At 34.8% G+C, this 18,887-nt stretch overlaps 1 protein-coding gene and 1 long non-coding RNA gene across 2 annotated transcripts; both read right to left on the bottom strand.

The window, feature by feature from the left end:
* Positions 1 to 3,892: 3,892 nt before the first annotated feature.
* Positions 3,893 to 6,674, bottom strand: LOC107776561 (uncharacterized). Its single transcript, XR_001646000.2, has 3 exons — positions 6,576 to 6,674; positions 5,967 to 6,180; positions 3,893 to 4,077 (listed from the first exon to the last, which is right to left on the bottom strand). It is a non-coding gene; the product is annotated as an uncharacterized LOC107776561 (long non-coding RNA).
* Positions 6,675 to 11,649: 4,975 nt separating this feature from the next.
* LOC107776555 (histone H2AX) lies at positions 11,650 to 12,306 on the bottom strand. The gene has a single exon (XM_016596472.2). It carries the CDS (start codon positions 12,258 to 12,260, stop codon positions 11,814 to 11,816), a length of 447 nt encoding a protein of 148 aa, XP_016451958.1. The 5' UTR covers positions 12,261 to 12,306; the 3' UTR covers positions 11,650 to 11,813.
* Between the last annotated feature and the right edge of the window lie 6,581 nt (positions 12,307 to 18,887).

The raw sequence follows: 18,887 nt of genomic DNA, 5'->3' as shown, positions 1-18,887 counted from the left end.
TTGATATGAGGCCGAGAGCCTATTGATTATGCCATGAGATGGCTTGATATTGCGCTTGGGCCGTAAGGGGCCCCTCCCGGAGTCTGTACACCGCCAGTGAGCGTGGGTACCCATTGTGATATAAGATATAGCCCGATGGGCTGGTGCTGTTCCATGTTATTGCCCAAGGGGCTGATTCTGTTGACATTGTGCCCGAGGGACAGATTTTATGTGTTTATCTTTTCTAGCTGCTTTTCAATTACTTGTTTAACAGTTAAAAGTGTGTTTTAAAGAAATTTATTCTGAACTAAGGTGTTTTTTTATAGGATTTCACTGATTCATTGCCTTTTATTGGTTTTACACTGCTTCTTTATAGCATGTTATTGTATTTTTACGTGATTTCTTATCGCTCAGTCTTTATTTATTATTATTACTCACTGAGTTGGAGTACTCACTTTACTCTCTGCACCCTGTGTGTAGATTTAGGAGCTTCAGGTCCTGCCAGTACGAGACTAGGTAGCTGCTCGGCGTTCGCAGCCCAGTGTTTCTCCCTCATATCTTACTTTCTGTTCTTAGTTCTGTAATAGACTGTATAAACCTCTTTCAGACTTGTAGACTTATGGTAGATGCTCATGACTGGTGGCACCCCGATGTCGGGCTGTGTTGGTTTTTTCGCAAATTGTACTGTTTCACTGTTTATTTGAGATTTAATCATGTTAAAGACTTGAAATTGTGTTATTTTAATTGCTTAAACTGAATTGGGTGTTGTGTCGGCTGACCTTGTCTTCATGAGAGGCGTCATCACGATCGGGTCTAGGTTTAGGGTCGTGACAATAGTCTCCGGGATCAGCCTCGATCAAACATCCGCCACTGGATCCAATATGCCTGAATCTGCATACGAGGTGCAGGGGGTAACGTGAGTAAACCAACTCAGTAAGTAACAAGTCCAACCTTTGGACTGATAGGTAATGACGAACTGAACCTCCTCAAGGATAACAGAAATAAACAACAGTGCAGAAATATAGGCATGGTTTCAAGTTAAATAGACAACTCAAAATAATGAAATAGATCATATCTGAACAATGTGAAGAATATAACTCTTCTATCTCTACATGCCAATGCACATGTTGTATGTGATACACCATACTGACAGCCTTATGTGCTCACACTCTCAAAGGCTCAACCACTCGGCATTGTATATGGCCCATACGGCCCAGGGAAGATCCATCACGGAATATATACATCACTAACCATCAGTCACCTAGTGCCGAGGAAGGCCAATCAAGCCATGTGGAGAAGATCCATCTCTAGGTTTCAAGTGCTTTGGACAAGATCTATGTCCAGGAAAGATCCATCCATCAATAATATCAATCGCGTCATTGGGGGTGTGTAAAGACTCCAGAGGGGCTCTCACAGCCCAAGCGCTATCATAAATTTGTATAACCGATGCGGCGTGCAGCCCGATCCCAAAACTGTTACTCATAATTAGGATCTCGGCATCACTCAGTCATTATCTTTCCAGTCTCACTCATAGGCTCACAATGTCATGAAAACTAGCCCGAAATAACAATATGATGTATAACAACTAAGACTAAAATATGATATGAAATGAATGAATGTGACTGAGTACAAAATATCAATAAAACCAGTAAAGTGACAGCAAGAAACGACCACTATGGGTCCTAACAATACCGGCATAAAGCCTAAACATGATATCTAGCATGATTGACAGCTCAATTACTTTATCACATGAAGAAAACACAGATATCAACAAGATAGTATCACTATACAGTTCCATGGAATCAACCAGGTCATAATTTTCATGGTGCACACCCGTCACCTGGCATGTGCGTCACCTCAATACCAATCATATAACACATAATTCGGGGTTTTGAACCCTCAAAACCAAGTTTGAAAGTGTTACTTACCTCAATCTGGGCAAAATTCTACTCTAAAATAACTTTGCCTCTCAAATCGGTCTCCAAACGTCCTGAATCTAGCTACAAGAAGTACAATATAATTAATATAGGCTAAAATGATCAATTCCCCAAGAAAAACACTAAATTATAGCCAAAATCCGAAATCGGCTCAAACCCAGCCCCCAAGCCCACATCTCGAAATTCAACAAAAATCACAAAACCCGAAAGTGCATTCACTCACGAGTCTAATCATACCATATTTATCCAAATCCAATAACAAAATTCCGTTCAAAACCTCAAAAATCTAACTCAAGAGCTCTTCCTCTTTTTTCCCAAATTTTCACCCCAAATCGCAACTTAGATGACGTAATTAAAGGCATAATCATGGAATTTAGCTAAAACCAAGTAAGAATCACTTACCCCAATCTTCAAAAATCGCCCAAATCCATGGTCTCTAGCTCAAAATATGAAAAATAGGTCAAACCCTCGTTTTTGAAATTTAACATTGCTGCCCAGATATTTCGTTCATCGCAAACACGGCTTTTCCCTCGTGTTCGCCTAGCACAAATGATTCTGCCGCCCAAAACCTTCTTCGCGAACGCGTCCAACCAACCGCGAACGCGATGCTTCACTGACCCTTCATTTCGCGAACGCGACTATCCTTCCGTGAACGCATAGACCAAAAGGCTGGGGTCCCCAGCTACCTCACTCCTCTTCGCGAACACGTTACTCTTCTCGCGTTCGCGATGCCTCCACTGACCACACCTCCGCGAACGCGGGCTCCTCTTAGTGAACACAAAGAAAAAACTTTCATCAGCCTCCAAGTACACTAGGCGAACGTGAGATCTCCCTCGCGAACGCATAAGAGGAAACTAGATGAGCAAACAATTTCAACCAATAACCTAAGTCAAAAAATGATCCATTAACCATTTGAAATCAACTCGAGACCCTCGGGACCTCAACCAAACATACAATTAAGTCCCAAAATATCATACCAACTTAGTTGAACCCTCAAATTGCCTCAAACAACATAAAATACGAGTTACACACGGATTCAAGCCTAATGAACTTTGAAATTTTTAAATTTTACAAACGACGTTGAAATCTATCAAATCACGTACGATTAAACTCAAAATTTGCACACGAGCTATAAATGACACCACGAACCTACTCCAACTTTCAAAAATCCAATCTGGCCCCGATATCAAAAAGTCTACTCCCGGTCAAGCTTTCCAAAATTCCAACTTTCGCAAATTCAAGCCTAATTCTACTACGGGCCTCCAAATTATAATCCGGACACGCTCATAAGTCCAAAATCACGTAACGGGGCTAACGGAACCATTAGAATTCAAATCCGAGATCGTTTGCACATAAGTCGACATCCGAAGGACTTTTCTAACTTAAGCTTTCAATTAGGAGACTAAGTGTCTCAATTCACTCTGAAATCTCCCCGGACCCAAAGCAACCAATACGGTAAGTCATATAACATCTGTAGAATACAAAAGGAGTAGTAAATGGGGGGATGGGGCAATAATTTTTGAAACGACCGGCCAGATCGTTACACGTATCAACTGGAAGAAAAGAACCAATGTAAGAGGATTTGAGTTCATTCTTTAACATAAATGTCTCCTCTTCTTTACTCATACATAACCACTTCAAAGTCTTCTAGAATGTTTACTTATCATGTTAAGAGTGCTCTAGAAGCCTAAATCATTTTCGAAGCTTAGCATGGTAAAGCTGAATAACCAACCACAATCTGAGCATCATCAATACTAACACAACATACATGAATGGTGCATTGGTCCCTTAACATGTTCATTCAGTCTTTATCATTCCTCCGTCATCACCATTTTTTTCAGCACGTTACTTTTAAGCCATAACTAATAGCACAAATATATATTTATCATCTCACATATATCTTAATCTATACTCTTATCTCATGAAGATTCCGTTTTAGAAGACCTTATGAAAAAAAAAGTTATAAATATGCCCGTTGAAAATGACATCTATCAAAAGGATACCTGTGCAAGGAACTTTTGAGCATCGACATCAGCAACTGCATTGGTAGCAAGACCATTGAAGATTGTAGTTGTCTTTTTCTATGTGGGTGTCCGAGCTTGTCAGTTACACATCGAGGCCCGAATAACTCAACTAAGATAGTAACATTGAAATTTACCACCTGAATGCATTAAAAGCTGAAGATTATTCAAAATTAAACTTTCCTGTGAATGCAAATGCATGATAAGACAGTCAGATACCCCAAAAATAGGATATAAAACACATTTCACAATGATTTAGATGGATTACAATTTTTAGTCCAGAAAACTTATTTCTTTCATTCAGTGAAGATAAAAGCTTAGACAGATCCATTTTTTAGTTTTGTTAATATTCACATATGACGAGTGAAGTTTGCAGCATCAAAATCTAAAATACATTATCAGTAGCATATCAAATTATACCAGATTATGACAAATGGCTTTCCAGTCAGCATTTAATGCATATAAACTTCACTAAGCTTCCTGAAGAGTTCTTCCCCGAATACTTGTTATTACTTCGATACTTGCATCTTTTATTTTGCCGAGACCAGTTGAAGCTACAATAGAATTTGAATTCATCATCCTGATAACGACCTTTATCCCTGATTAATGCCTCGGTGCAAATAGAGTTTTCCAAATAATAAGTATATGGCTCCAAGCTCACATATTGTAGTCTATTTTCTGGCTTACCGCTAAATCTGTTGGGTTTTAAGCTTTTTAGAGCTTAAAATAGAGTGAATGGAAAATGAATTTTTTTGAATTTTCCTCTTTGACAAAGGGACATTGTCGCATATTGGAGGAGGAAAGAGTTTTGACGGGTATATATACAATTGCACTTCTTCTAGCTCTTACAGAGTTGATAAGAAGACAAGCGTCTCGTCGTCGCTCACTCGGCTTCGGATTCGGATTTGGTCAAATGATTTGATTGATTAATTTTTTGGACCAAATTTATTTGTTAATATTAACGCAATATTAATTAATCCAAATTAGACTGTTTCTATAACGGTAATTCAATTTTTCTCCATTTTATTTTTTCCGAAATAATTGAATTTGGCGGTTTTCAGAAATGGCCATTTTATGAAATAACCATTTTGAGTTGCAACCATACATGAAGAGTTGTAACTCTTCAGTATAACCCAATTTTTTTTGGCTATAAATACATGAAACCTCCCTCAGGTTTCCTTACGAAAATTCCAATTTCTCCTTCTTCTTTCTGCATTGTTTTAACATAAAAGAAAGTAGTAAGTGTGATTTACTACTGTTCTTCCGCTCGTTGTCACTGGGTTTTGAAGTACCGCTACACCAGTAAGGGTAACCCGTTCTATTCTGGGAGAAAATAATCCACAACCTCGGGTACTAGGAGGGGATTAAGTTCCTTAAGGAAACACTGTGAATTCAGTGGGCTCGGAATAATTCTTTTCTTCTGCATTTCTGCTTTTACAGCGTTTTTATTTTTAAATATATTTTCGAATACATATTACTAACAAAATCACCAACATATAAGAGTGCAAAAACCTACACGTATACTTTTTATTTGCATAATTAGGAAAAGCTTCAGATTTTTTTGGCTCAAGATAGGGGGCTCCTCAACAAACCAAAAATACATATAAATGAGATTCAACAGATAGCTAACTCAGCATAGACAAAGTGTTAAGATCCCTGACATTTTTTATCACATAAATTTATTAACTTAATACTCTAATATTCAAGTGATATAAAATGTATCTGCTTCCTCAATTTTCTGATCCAAACTTTTCTGATTGTTTCCTTATTTATTATTAACAATATGAATACCAATATTGAGTTGCTTGCAATCTAAGAGTAGTTGGAGTATTTCAATTATGCTCCCAAACCGAGAAATTTCACTTATGGCTGCTATAGAAACTTTATTCTACTATAATGATAGTATGGCAAAATCCTGTAATCTCAATTCAAGAAATGAAATCAAACAACAATACCAAAAAGAACATTACAGAAACAGTCATTGAGCTAAATGAAAATACTGACAAAGAGAGGACCTCATGCAACTCACCTTAGCATGTAGCTGGCCAACTTTTGGGTGAAACCTTTCATGCATAATCTTTACATCCTTGACAATAACACCACGAAACCATAGAATTAGGAGTGGATACCTAATTGCTTCCATGCAGCCCATTCAAGCCAAAAGTCACAGCAAAAGCACTAAAGCAGTGGAACTCAATTGAGCTTCAAGGGAACTCTCATAATCCTAATAAATTCTCGATAATCTGAAGAAAAAAAAGGCTAATTAGTGGCATTCTCACTCTAAAGAGAAAACGAAGTAGAGATGAAAATTGGATTGGGTTTCATTTCTGAAACGAACAATTTTTAAAGTGAATCACTCGTTCTGCTTCAAGTTAGTGTTCTTCAAGAATCATAATCTCCGTAGAGTTCTTGAAGTAACATTACTTTTCGGATTAAGTTTAATTACCAAAAAAATTAGTTGAAGTTTATTCATGAAATATTTATAATCATGGACCTAGGTATATATTTTCAAATATAGATGCGTAGATCATACCAAATTTTATGACATATATCCACCAAAAGAACAAGAGCAAACAAACCTAGTAAATTATGATTAAAAATAAAGTATAATAACAAAGAAAAATTGGAGAAAACTCACCAAAATAAAGAGCTTGCAGTTCAAAGGAGTCAACAAGGGAGAGAGAATCAAAGTAAATATGAGAAACCCTGAGGATTAAAAGAACGTAATCAGATAGAGGAAGAGGATAGAACAAAGCTAAATTGAAGAACAATATATTGGTGAAAAGACTTCCTAAATAAGATGACCCATATCCTTAAAATTACAAGAGATAAACTTAAGTCAAATAATCAAATTAGAATAAATGAAGCATAGTTAAATAATGTAAGTTGATGTTTTCTAATAATTGAGACCACGAACAAGAAAATTGCAAACTTATGATTCTTGAAAATTCTATTTGAACCCTTTAATTCTAAACCTAGCTTCTTCTTTGCTTTGCCGGAGTTTACTTTACCTGTGCAAAACTCGATTATCAACAATGAACACATGCATGGATTTTGTTTCCCAAATTGGACATGGAGAACCCCACAACTTACCTTTTTGGTGCCATCAGAGACCACCAGAGAAGCTTACTTTATGCTTTAAAAGATTGAAGCAACTCAGCAAAACATATAGATCTGACATTGGAGAAGAAAGAGAAGCGCAGATAAAAGTTGAAAAACTAATCAAACAGAGAAATGACACTTCCAAGCAAGGCAAGAGTAGCAATTGCACAGAGGAAAAGGAGGAGGAGCAGAGTGGAAAGGAAATTGCAGACCTAATTATTATAAGACTCAAATAGCGTAGTGAATGCCGTATTACAAATACACGAAATTTACTGAAGAGAAGTGGAATCCACATGTATATTCAGCAACCAAAAATTCTATAGTACAATTTTCACTGCTTTACGTACAATGTTCAGTGCTGTGTTCGTACACTTTTAAATGTGGCTTCTAAATATAGTAATATGTAGTTTGGTAGCTTTAAATTGTTGAAAATACTTAAAAACAATTTTCTACAAAAAGTTACACCATGTTGTTTGTTGCCTAATTCAATGGCAGATAGCGATCGATTTTTTTTTATAATCATCATGTTAACTTAATTATTATTTGACCTATGCCAAAAGTCTATGTTGTAGATGGAGATTCGAGCAAAGGGGACTACACAATTCAATTCAAGAAACGGTCTCATTCTAGTCAATAGGAGGAGATATGTGGTGACGACAGGGAAAAGAGTTTGCTGAGGGACAGAAAGATGACACGATATGGGATCTGGTTTAAGTTTATTTTCATCTTCATCGTATTGTGAGTGGCCATTTTGACCTGCGGATTCTTCAAATTTGTGTTGTATATCTATACTATATTAAAAGCACGAAAACCCTTACCAAAATGTCGTTCGCTTTTTTTACCCTTTAAAATTGGAGTTCACACTAGACAAAATAGTCATTTAATTATTCTCCTAATATTTAGTTCTTTGAAATTGACTAAAAAGTTTTTTATTAAATTATTTTCCATTGAACTAGGTAGGAAACCCTAAAATTTAGGACTTTAAAGTCAATTAAAGTTTTACCTAACTTAAATATTTTCCTTATTTGAATTATATATGTCACATAACTATAATTCTTACATGTTGCTTTCATGGATATATATTATGTGAAAAAAAGTAAATAACGTGTGTTTTAAATAAAATTAAAGTAAATAACCGATCCATCAATTTTATGCCTAATATTTAAAAAGGCACGTAAGAAATAGTGCATTTAAGTCATAGTTTTGATTTAAAAAAAATGAAAACATTAATGATAATTCATATTAAGGTGGCATGAATTTAGACTTTAAAAAGCAATTGTGACATTCTATTTTCTTTTAACAATAAGAACGTAGAATTTGAAATATACTTACAAGTTTTGTCCATTTTTATTGTCTAAATATTAAGAAATAATCAAATGATAATCTTTTTTAAATGTGACATTATTTTAAATGGTAGAATAAGTTGATCAATATATATTTTGTACACAAAAATAGGAATAGAAAAAGAATATATATATATGTAATCGGTCGCGAGTAAAAGTACTTTAGAAAGAAATTATAGGTAAAATAAGATAATAATTGAGCAAAAAAAAATATAAAAATTGTTAATAATAATCGAGTTCGGATGCCTATATGATTATTAAGTTATCAATAGAATAAGGTTACAACTTTAGCAATACCATAAAATGAGTAAAGATAAAAAAATTAATTGTTGGTAAACTATCTTACATAAATTTTTTAATAAGTAACATGAAATATACATGCAATGTATGTACCCAAGTCCTCAAGTAAAGTTGAATGATTTTTTTACCTTTCAATCAAACGCTACTCCTATAATTTTTTTGTACAATAAAGTAAGCAAGAGAAACAACTGAAGGAAGAACTATTAGACTAGATCAAACTCCTAAGGAAGAACTACTCTTAATTTTATATAATAACATAAACATATTTTTGAATATTATTTATTTTATTTATAAAATTTTATTTTTTATTAACACGAGGGACACGCGCAACGCGCGTATGCTAAAACTAGTTATATTAAAAGCACGATGGTCATTAGCGAAATGTCGTTCGCCTTTTATACCCTTTAAAATATACAATTCACATGGGACAATATAGTAATTTAAGTTATTCATTAATAATTAAAAATATTCATTTACTTAATTTTGGTATATTTTGCTAGAATTAATTGTTAGTAAATTTTGCCTTAATTATTTGGTATAACTTTTCTTCACGTTTCTCACAAAAGGAAAGTTAATAAATCAATTTTTCTTCAAGTTTCTTAAACAAGGAAAGTTAATAAATAAATAAAAAAATTCCTAACTTTCGCTACTTGGTTTTTTTTTTTGAAATTTTTAAAAAAACGGAAAGATACACTTGGTTCACTTTCATTAAATAACCGTATGCCTATTGGAGTTGGTTAAATTCCCTTTATTCTTTGGAGTAGTAAATAATTGGTAATTTTCTTGTACACTAGAAAAGTTAATAACTTTTTTTCCTAAACTATTAGTGCTTCGTTCTAACCTCAACAAATGACATTATTTGTTAAATTATCTAAACTAGAAAATTTTGTAGTATTAGATTCTCCACGAGCATATTATTTCTTTCATGTGTCAAATTGTGTCTATAAAAGAAGTTATATTGTCACAATTTAATCGTCAAACTTCGCCATATTCCAACATCGTGATTGCAGGTTTTGTTTCTTTTATTAATATCAACATCTTTTGCTACTTCGTACTTTGCAAGCACATTTACATGCATCAATTGTTAATGTTGCATCGAGAATTTATCTTTAGTGTTGCATGAAGAAATTTTTATTATATAATTTTTTGTTTCATGTTTTAGACGTGGCTAATTTCACCTCTCACGTAATTTACACATTTAATACTGGTTATTGAATAATTGCAATTCATTGCAAAAATTGGTTAGACATTCGACCTAAGTTTTATTACTTAAATATTAGTAATTTTTTTCTTTGTTGTATAATTAATAATACTTATTCTTATGCAACCTCAAGTTGCTTGTTTTAAAAAAAAATTAAAAATTAGACTATCTCATTTAATTTTGTGTAATATTAATACAACATGATTTATAATTATGTTATTTGCAATTGCCATGCTTGATTCATTCAGGTTTCACCAATTATATCCGTTCAGGTAAATAATCTTCCTTATATCATTAAAAAATCAATTATGGATTTAGTCACTTTGATAACTTATAAAACTCTTACTCATGCTTTATTTTAGGTACACCTGTAATTGTCAGTGAAAAAGAATTGTCAAACCAATGTGTCCCAATTAATAGTGTAAGAGTATCTTCTTTATGTTGGGTAATACGAGTCTTAGTGTTTAGGAGTGGAATAGTAACAAAGTTCAACAATAAGACAAATCAAGGCACCCGAAAAAATTGTGACATTAGTTGATAAAGAGGTAAATATTATTTTATATAAGTAATTTATTTCATGTCTTTTGATATTAGTTTTAACCATCAGATTAAACTTAAAGTGGAACTTTTTATAGGGAACAAAAATTTACGCTACACATTTTAGTGGTTATATTGAGAAGTGGAAAGAACATTTACACAAAACAAGATCGGTTACATCATAAACGGAGGCATTAATAGTGTTAATCCTAATTTTCAATCAGTGCACAAGGAGCTTGATATTGGATTTAAGGAGAATACTTTTGTTGAAGAAAGCAACAATCGCTTTTCGACCATTGGTTTTTCAAATAATTTTATTTCATTCGATGAGGCATCAAACTGCACCAATGGAACAATTTTTGGTAAGTTCTTTAAATTTCATCCAGTAATCTTTCACTAAATATATAAATAATATTTTACTTCTATTCGCCTTATTAATTTTTTAGTAACATACATATATTTGTTTTAATATTCTTTTTAGATATAGTTGGAATTTTAGTGGATGTTAAACCCTCAATGGGAGAAGATGCAAAGAAACGAAGGGAGATAGTGCTTATCAACGAGATGTAAGTTAGAAGTTTTAGTTTAAAATGTTAAATATTTCTTCATAATTAATATGTTTAATTATAAATTTCAGGGTTGATAGAAAGACTATAATAATATGTTAATATTTTCTTTTTTATGAAATCTCCTCAACTATACACAAATTAAGTATACATATTATATATGAATTTTACATATATTATAACTATATATTATATTTATTTTATAGATTCTGAACTGTTTCGCTGAATGCGTCGACAATACCATTTTATATTAGAGGTGCCTTCCTCTAGAGTAACAATTAAAGCAACATTCTTCCTAGCACACATCAACATTCTTCGACAGATGACAGAGAATAAGCAATAGTCCAGCTAATGGGTCCAGTAACATCACCACATCCAAACTTCATTTTAATACTCAATTTAGTGTCTACACATTGAATACAACTATTTCGTTAATGTAATAACTTTTTTGCATCATCAATTGCTATTAAACTTAATTCATTCTTATTCAATTTCATATACACTATTTTGACAGCTTACCATTTAAATGTTTATTGCATCATCAATTACCTTTATATTTAATTCTTTCTTATTCTACCTATTAAAATAGGTTCTTTTGTGCATAACACATAATACACGTGCAACGCACATACACTAATTCTAGTATAATTAGAATCAGGAGATAGAAACGGAAGCAAAGACAATTAAAATAAACCCATTAATTTTTTCTTCATTATATTCTACACAATTCAACTTAATAGGATGAGGATACAAACTTGTCATTCACATAAACCATTATGAACGAATAAAAGTTCACTACCCAATCCCCTAATACAACACCTACATATCTAAAAATCCTGAGAAACAGAGCTAATTTCAGCTTTCCCTTTGCCAATCTTGTTAGGAAGCAAATTCTGGTGAATATTGGGCAGAACCCCACCATTAGCAATTGTTGCAGACCCCAACAACTTGCTCAATTCCTCATCGTTCCTCACAGCAAGCTGTATATGCCTAGGAACAATTCTGTTCTTCTTGTTATCTCTCGCAGCATTCCCAGCAAGTTCCAACAACTCAGCAGTAAGATACTCAAGAACCGCTGAGAGATAAACCGGTGAACCGGAGCCAACTCGCTGAGCATAACGACCCTTTTTCAAAAACCGAGCAACTCGGCCAACAGGGAATTGGAGACCCGCCTTTTGAGATCTGGAGATGGATTTTGTAGCTTTTGGGGGTTTTCCTCTACCACCCACACCCACCGATTTGGATTTGGCTTTGGTTGCTGTTATTGAAGGCATGTTTAAAGTAGGTGTCCAATTTGAGTTGCTTTACCGGTATGATTTTTCTTCTGTGTTTATATAGAGTGGATGTGCGAAGTTTGATTGGTCCGTTTAGGTCCCACACGGATCGCCAACGTGGCATGGTGTTCCTTATGGTTTTCCTGCCCCTAAACTTGATTGGCTGTTTAGTTTTACTGGGATTGCCAGCCTGGCATCTAAATTTCTGAGTTTCGTTCCTTCTGGCATGTTATTGTTTAGTTTAACACCAAATGTTGCTTTTTCTTATTTTCCTTTTCTAGCTTTGATCATTTTCCTTCACACAATTAAAAGGAAGTGTGGGGAAGATTAATTGGATGCCCCGCTTAGAACTTAGAAGACAACTATAATTCAAACTGATGATATTATAATTTAAATTATGATTTCTTAATCGTTATGTTGTCTTCTAAAGATATTTTTCACCTATTTTTTAGTTTTTGTACATAATGCTATTTTCCTAAGTTCGCTTAGGTACACCGGCAACCATTTACCAAAAAGGTTTTTACTACTCTAACTCTGTTTCAATTTTATGTGACATAATATGAATCGACATAAAGTTTAATAAAGAAACTCTTAAATATGACATACTATACATATTGCTATAAAACTTTTTGAAACTTGTGCAGCGAAATATACCATAATATTTGTATGACAAGTTTCTCTCTAAAGATAAAATGAGAAATATAATTTTTTTTCTAATATAAAAATATGTCATTTATTTTTAAGACGCACTAATAAAAAAAATAGTATTGCATAAAGTGGAACACACCAAGTAACTGATAACATTGTGCATATGGCTGTGCTAGGAGTCTCTCTCAGTCTTCTCAATACTACTACTAGGGATTAACGTGATGGATTATTATATGCAGCGGAAGCAATCCCAGTATTAAAATCACATGTAATTTAGACAACTAGCATAAACGGGATTTCACGGGTTACCTCTTGAAGCGTGAACATATCTCTTCTACCACGTGAGCCTTCAGTTCCATAACTTCTCAATGGAATCTCCATCACCCGCACAATCGTGATCCTCGAACGTTCCACGGTCTTCTACTGTGTTACCCAAATAATACCCGAAAATAGCAATTTCGTGTGGGCGAAATTTCTAGGAAAACTTGGCTGAAAATTTCAGCCATCATCTACTCATCCCTCTAGGTGGAAAACCTTATGTATTTATAGCACAAGTTTTAAGGGTTAAGACCTTTTTCCAAAACCTGTTGGGTTTTCTTTTCCACCAGAAAAATGATTCCTTTATTTCATATTGTTTAGGCACAGTAGGGACCACAGAATTTAATTAACAAGGCTTCAATTATGGAATTAATTTCTAATTTTCGAAATTAATATCTACCATAATTAATTATGAATTATTCCACTAAAAATCCGTAATTGCACTCCTTATCCAATTTCGAAATTCATCCAATAAATCTTATTTAACTCCCCATATTAAGATTCAGATACTAATCAAGTAAATTAAATTACTGACGATTTAATTTATTGATTATTTCCTTTAGATTTTCGCTTAACTTATTTCATGTGTCGGATACAAAATCCACCGGCCGGGTTTACACATGCAAACTTATAAGCTTTCATAAAGGTATATCATCAATCTCTAAACCGAGACATGGATTCCATCAACTAACTATTACTTCGCCAATGTATATTATTATTATCCAATTTACCAGGCATATTGACCCACGAAAGAATCTCGCCTTTTAATAAATCAAAACAATAATAATATACACAGCTAATAATAATTATATCAAGATTAAGAGTATAAGTACATTTAATGGCTAGATAGTTTATTTTATTAAGTCAGTATAAAATACTTATCTCTACCTGGTCCGTTCAATACATACAAAATGTACTAGCACAAGAAGTTGGAATTAAACCATTCCCATAATCAAGATTAATTATATTTAATCTTGTGCTACAATCATTCCTGATGGTTTGTCCAATTCCATCATTAGATTGTGAACTCAAACTTTATACTTATAAGAACCGATGATTTAATCTTCCGTGTATAAGCTAAACTCTATACACTAAATCATCTACTATATAAGCAAAGGACACAGACTATTATATGATCTATTTAAAACTTTATTAAAACTGAATAAACAATTATTTCATAATAAATACTATATCTAAACCAAACTTATGGTTAATAGTATATATCCCAACATAACGAACACCACAGGTATTTCGTGCCTTCGCAATTTCTAAGGTTAAGTGATATTCTAAGAGACGAAAGGAGTATCTCTTTAAATTACTGAAGCAAACAGAATACATTATCACTCACTAATAATAAAATTTCTTTTAGAATTTTAAGTTAGTATGAGAACACTGCACCCACTTGGTAGTTGGTATAATATGTGCAAACATAGTGTTAATTATATATTAATTTTTTTTAATTATAATTATTCACACATATAAAACTTTGAATCTAAAAAAGTGTGTATTGACTGATGACATTGTGCGCTACCTTTCATGCCTTTGCAATTTAAAAGACGAAATGACTTTTCTAAGAGATGGAGCATGATATCTCGGAGATATTATCTCTCCTTATTTACTGAAATAAAACTGAAGAATATATATACTCACTATAGCCTATTTGGTCATGCTTCTTTTTGGCCAAAAGTGTCTTTTTTTTTTTTTGCCAAAAACACTTTTAGACAAAAATTGAGATGTTTGGCCAAGCTTTTGGAAGGAAAAAAAGTGTTTTTGAGGAGAAGCAGAAGCAGTTTTGGAGAAGCAGAAAAAAATAGTTTTTCTCCAAAAGCACTTTTTTGAGAAGCACTTTTGAGAAAAATACACTTAGAAGCAGTTTTTTAAAGCTTGATCAAGCACTAATTACTGTTCAGAAGTGCTTTTCAAATTAATTAGCCAAACACAAATTGTTTCTCACCAAAAGTACTTTTAAGAAAAACACTTTTAAAAGAAACACTTAACAAAATAAATTAATTTTTACAACTTGGCCAAACGGGCTATAAGATGACTATGATACTACGAGTGAAGTCACTTAAAAAATGATAAGAAAAATCAAAGAGTTTGATTTATTGGCGTCCCCATATGGAAAATCGTCTTATGGGTGCCCACGCGTAGAAGCAATTGTACATTTGAGCTATTAACTGTGCAATAGAAAGATGAGGACTTGCCTTGGCTAGACTTATTCGCCAGGTTTGACTGGAAAGCCAGCAGACGTGGCCTCAATTTTTCTAAGCTTATGTAATTGGATCATTGGACTGTCTTTTGAAGAGTTGATTTCCACTTAACTCAAGCAAATCCTACTTTCTGAAAACCAATCCAATGGTTCTTGATTATAGCACATGTCGTGCCACTCTTTTCATGGCTAATCTCCTCATCTTTTCTACACATGGGCAACCTTCTCAAACTTTTATTACCAATTCCTCCTTTTCCTGGATCAACAGTGTAACGACCCAACCGGTCGTTTTGAGTTTTTGCACTTCGCTCACTAGTTCTCGGGTATGACTAGCCCCGTGTGATATATTATAACCTATGTAAATTATCGATTTGGTTTTCAGGATAATCGAAATGAATTTGGAAGAACAATTTTTAGTTTGAAGCTTAAAAATTTGAAAGGTTTGACCAAGTTTTGACTTGTTAGTATGTAATCTCGGATTGAAATTTTTATGATTTGGTTGGCTCCGTTAGGTGATTTAGGACTTAGGAGCGTGATCGGATGTATTTTGGAGGTTCGTGGAAGGTTTAGGTTTGAATTTGCGAAATTGGAATTTTGGCGTTTTCTAGTTGATAGGTGAGATTTTGATATAGAGGTCGAAATGGAATTCCGAAAGTTGGAGTAGGTCCGTTGTGTCATGTGTGGTGTGTGCGCAAAATTTCAAGTCACTCGGACGAGGTTTGATAGACTTTTTGATCGAAAGCGAAATTTGAAAGTTTTTGGAATTTTTAGGCTTGAATCCGATGTAAATTTGGTGTTTTGCTGTTGTTTTGAACATTCCGAAGGTTGGAACAAGTTTGAATGGTGTTATGGGATATGTAGGCATGATTGGTTGAGGTCCTGAGGGCCTCGGGTGAGTTGCGGATGCTCAACGGGTCATTTTTTTGGACTTAAGGAGTTGCTGGTTTGCTGGTGTTCTGCAACTGGTATGTTTTTCATCGCAATCGTGGGAGGAGGTTCGTGATCACGTAAGGCAAATGAGAGGCCAGCTGGGTTGACCCTTCGTGTTCGCAGAGAAAGGGACGCGATCGTGTAGGTCAGTCAAGTTGTGCAACGCGAACGCGTAGGCCAGGTCGCGTTCGCGTAGAAGAAATAAGGCGGCAGAGAAATCAAGTGTTACCCATCGCGTTCGCGTAGGGTCAAGCCCGATCGCACAGCTCAGGGGTATCTATGCATCGCGTTCGCGTGTGGATTAACGCGGTCGCGTAGAGTAAAATATTGAGGCAGCAAAAATGTTCTTCGCGATCGCGAGGATGTTTCCGCGATCGCGATTAAGGAAAAATGTCTAGGCAGAATATTAAGTTCTAAAAACTAGGGTTTGGTCCATAATTTCAAAATTTCATTAGAGAGCTCGAGATAAGGTAAAATTTGAGGAGATTTTCAGTGGAGCAATTGGGGTAAGTATTTTTCATTCATATTTGGTTTAATTCCATGATTTAGTCTTGAATTTCATCATTTAATTTGAGAAATTAGAGTGGAAATTAGGAAAAAATGGAGGAAAAGTTTGAGAATTTCTTTTGGGAATTTGAGGGGCCATTTGAGGTCCGATTTTGATGTTCTTGGTATCTACGAAACTCGTGAGAGTGTAAGGATTGTATTGATGTGATTTTTATTGAATTTCGAGACGTGGGCCCAGGGGCCAGATTTGGCCAATTTCGGAATTTTTGGTATAAATTGGATATTTTCGAATGGGCTTTGTTCCCTTAGCATATTTTCATGGTATGAATCTGTTTTGGCTAGATTTGGAGCATTCGAAGGCCGAGTCGAGAGGCAAAGGCATTGCGGGCTAGAGTTTGGATTGGATTGAGGTAAGTAATGATTGTAAATGTTATTCCTGAGGTATGAAACCCCGAATTTTATATCGTTGTGCTACTTTGAGGTGACACACACGCTAGATGATGAGCGTGAGGTCGTGCACCATTGGAGATTATGACTTAGTCTGTCCCGTATAACTGTTAAACCGCATATTTTATTGAAAGCTGTTTGATATCATTGTATTTTGGAAATTACTACCATGTTTTGGGCCGAATGCCATATTTGGGCCTTATGCCAACTGTTTTGGACCCTTAGAGGATTTTTACTATTATTCCTCACTGTTTTGGACTTCATATTTGTACTTAGTCATGTTGTATTCTACTGTTTTCATAACTCAACCATATTTACTCCGTTTTGATATTTTAAATGATATTTTGGGCTGAGTATCATGTTTTACTGTTGCCCGAGCGGCTTGAGATATTTCTGACTGAGTGAGGCTGAGGGCCTGTGTTATGAGGATACTGTGGGATCGGGCTGTGTGCCACAGTAGTGTTGTACTGATTTATCATTTTGAGGCCGAGGGCCTGATTGGTTACGCCACGAGGTGGCTTGATATGAGGACGAGAGCCTGTTTGATTATGCCACGAAATGGCTTGTTATTGCGCTTGGGCTGTAAGGGGCCCCTCTCGGAGTCTGTACACCTCCAGTGAGCGTGGGTACCTAGTGTGAGTGATATGATGTAGCCCAAGGGGCTGTTGTTGTTTCATATTGTTACTCGAGGGGCTGTTCTTGATCAATGTTTTACCTGAGGGGCGATTCTTGATTCATGTTATGCCCGAGGGGTTGATTACGAGTGATTGTGAGATAGCCCAAGGGGCTGGTTCTGTTGATATTATGCCCGAGGGGCGTTTTATGGTACATGTTTTGCCTGAAGGGCTGTCTACGTTTCCTATCATTTTTACTCACTGTTTTATCACTCGTTTGAAACTATTGAAAGTTGTTTTCAAAGGTTTTGACTAAAACTGAGCTTAAATTATGAAGTATATGATTTCTGTACTGTGTAAATGTCCTGCATTTGTTGTAGCGTGTTGGCGTGGCTTACATGTTTTCTTACTACTCAGCTTTCATTTACTTTTATTACTTACTGAGTTGGCGTACTCATATTACTTCATGCACCTTGTGTGCAGATTTAGGTAGTTTTGTACCTGGTAGCGGGTGTTGATTGCTTAGTGGCAGAGTGATTGGAGTTAGCAAGGTAGCTACTCGACGTTCGCAGCACTGCTTTTCTCCCTCTTGTCTTACTTAGATTGTATTTAGTACATTTTTAGATTCTTTGTTGTATTTAGACATTAGTAGATGCTTGTGACTTGTGACACCCCGATGTCGGGCTTGTGTACTTATTTCGCACTGTTCATTTTGACTTACATTATGAGATATCTTATTAATTAAAGGCTTAAAAATTATTGTTATTGATTAAATGGTTAATTTGGGAGTTGTGTCGGCTGACCTAGTTTCACGATAAGCTCCATCACGACCGGGTCAGTTTTAGGGTCGTGACAAGTTGGTATTATAGCCTAGGTTACATAGGTCTCACGAGTCATGAGCAGGTTTAGTAGAGTCTCGCGGATCGGTACGGAGACGTTTGTATTTATCCTCGG

The sequence above is a fragment of the Nicotiana tabacum genome, chromosome 22 (genome assembly GCF_000715075.1).
Source record: "Nicotiana tabacum cultivar K326 chromosome 22, ASM71507v2, whole genome shotgun sequence".
NCBI lineage: Eukaryota > Viridiplantae > Streptophyta > Magnoliopsida > Solanales > Solanaceae > Nicotiana > Nicotiana tabacum.
The sequence above is the reverse complement of the archived record's forward strand: the minus strand, read 5'-3'. Positions and strand labels throughout refer to the sequence as shown.

What these genes read in the sequence shown, in the direction of transcription:
- LOC107776555 (XM_016596472.2), bottom strand. Translation starts at nt 12,260, where the DNA reads ATGCCTTCAATAACAGCAACCAAAGCCAAATCCAAATCGGTGGGTGTG.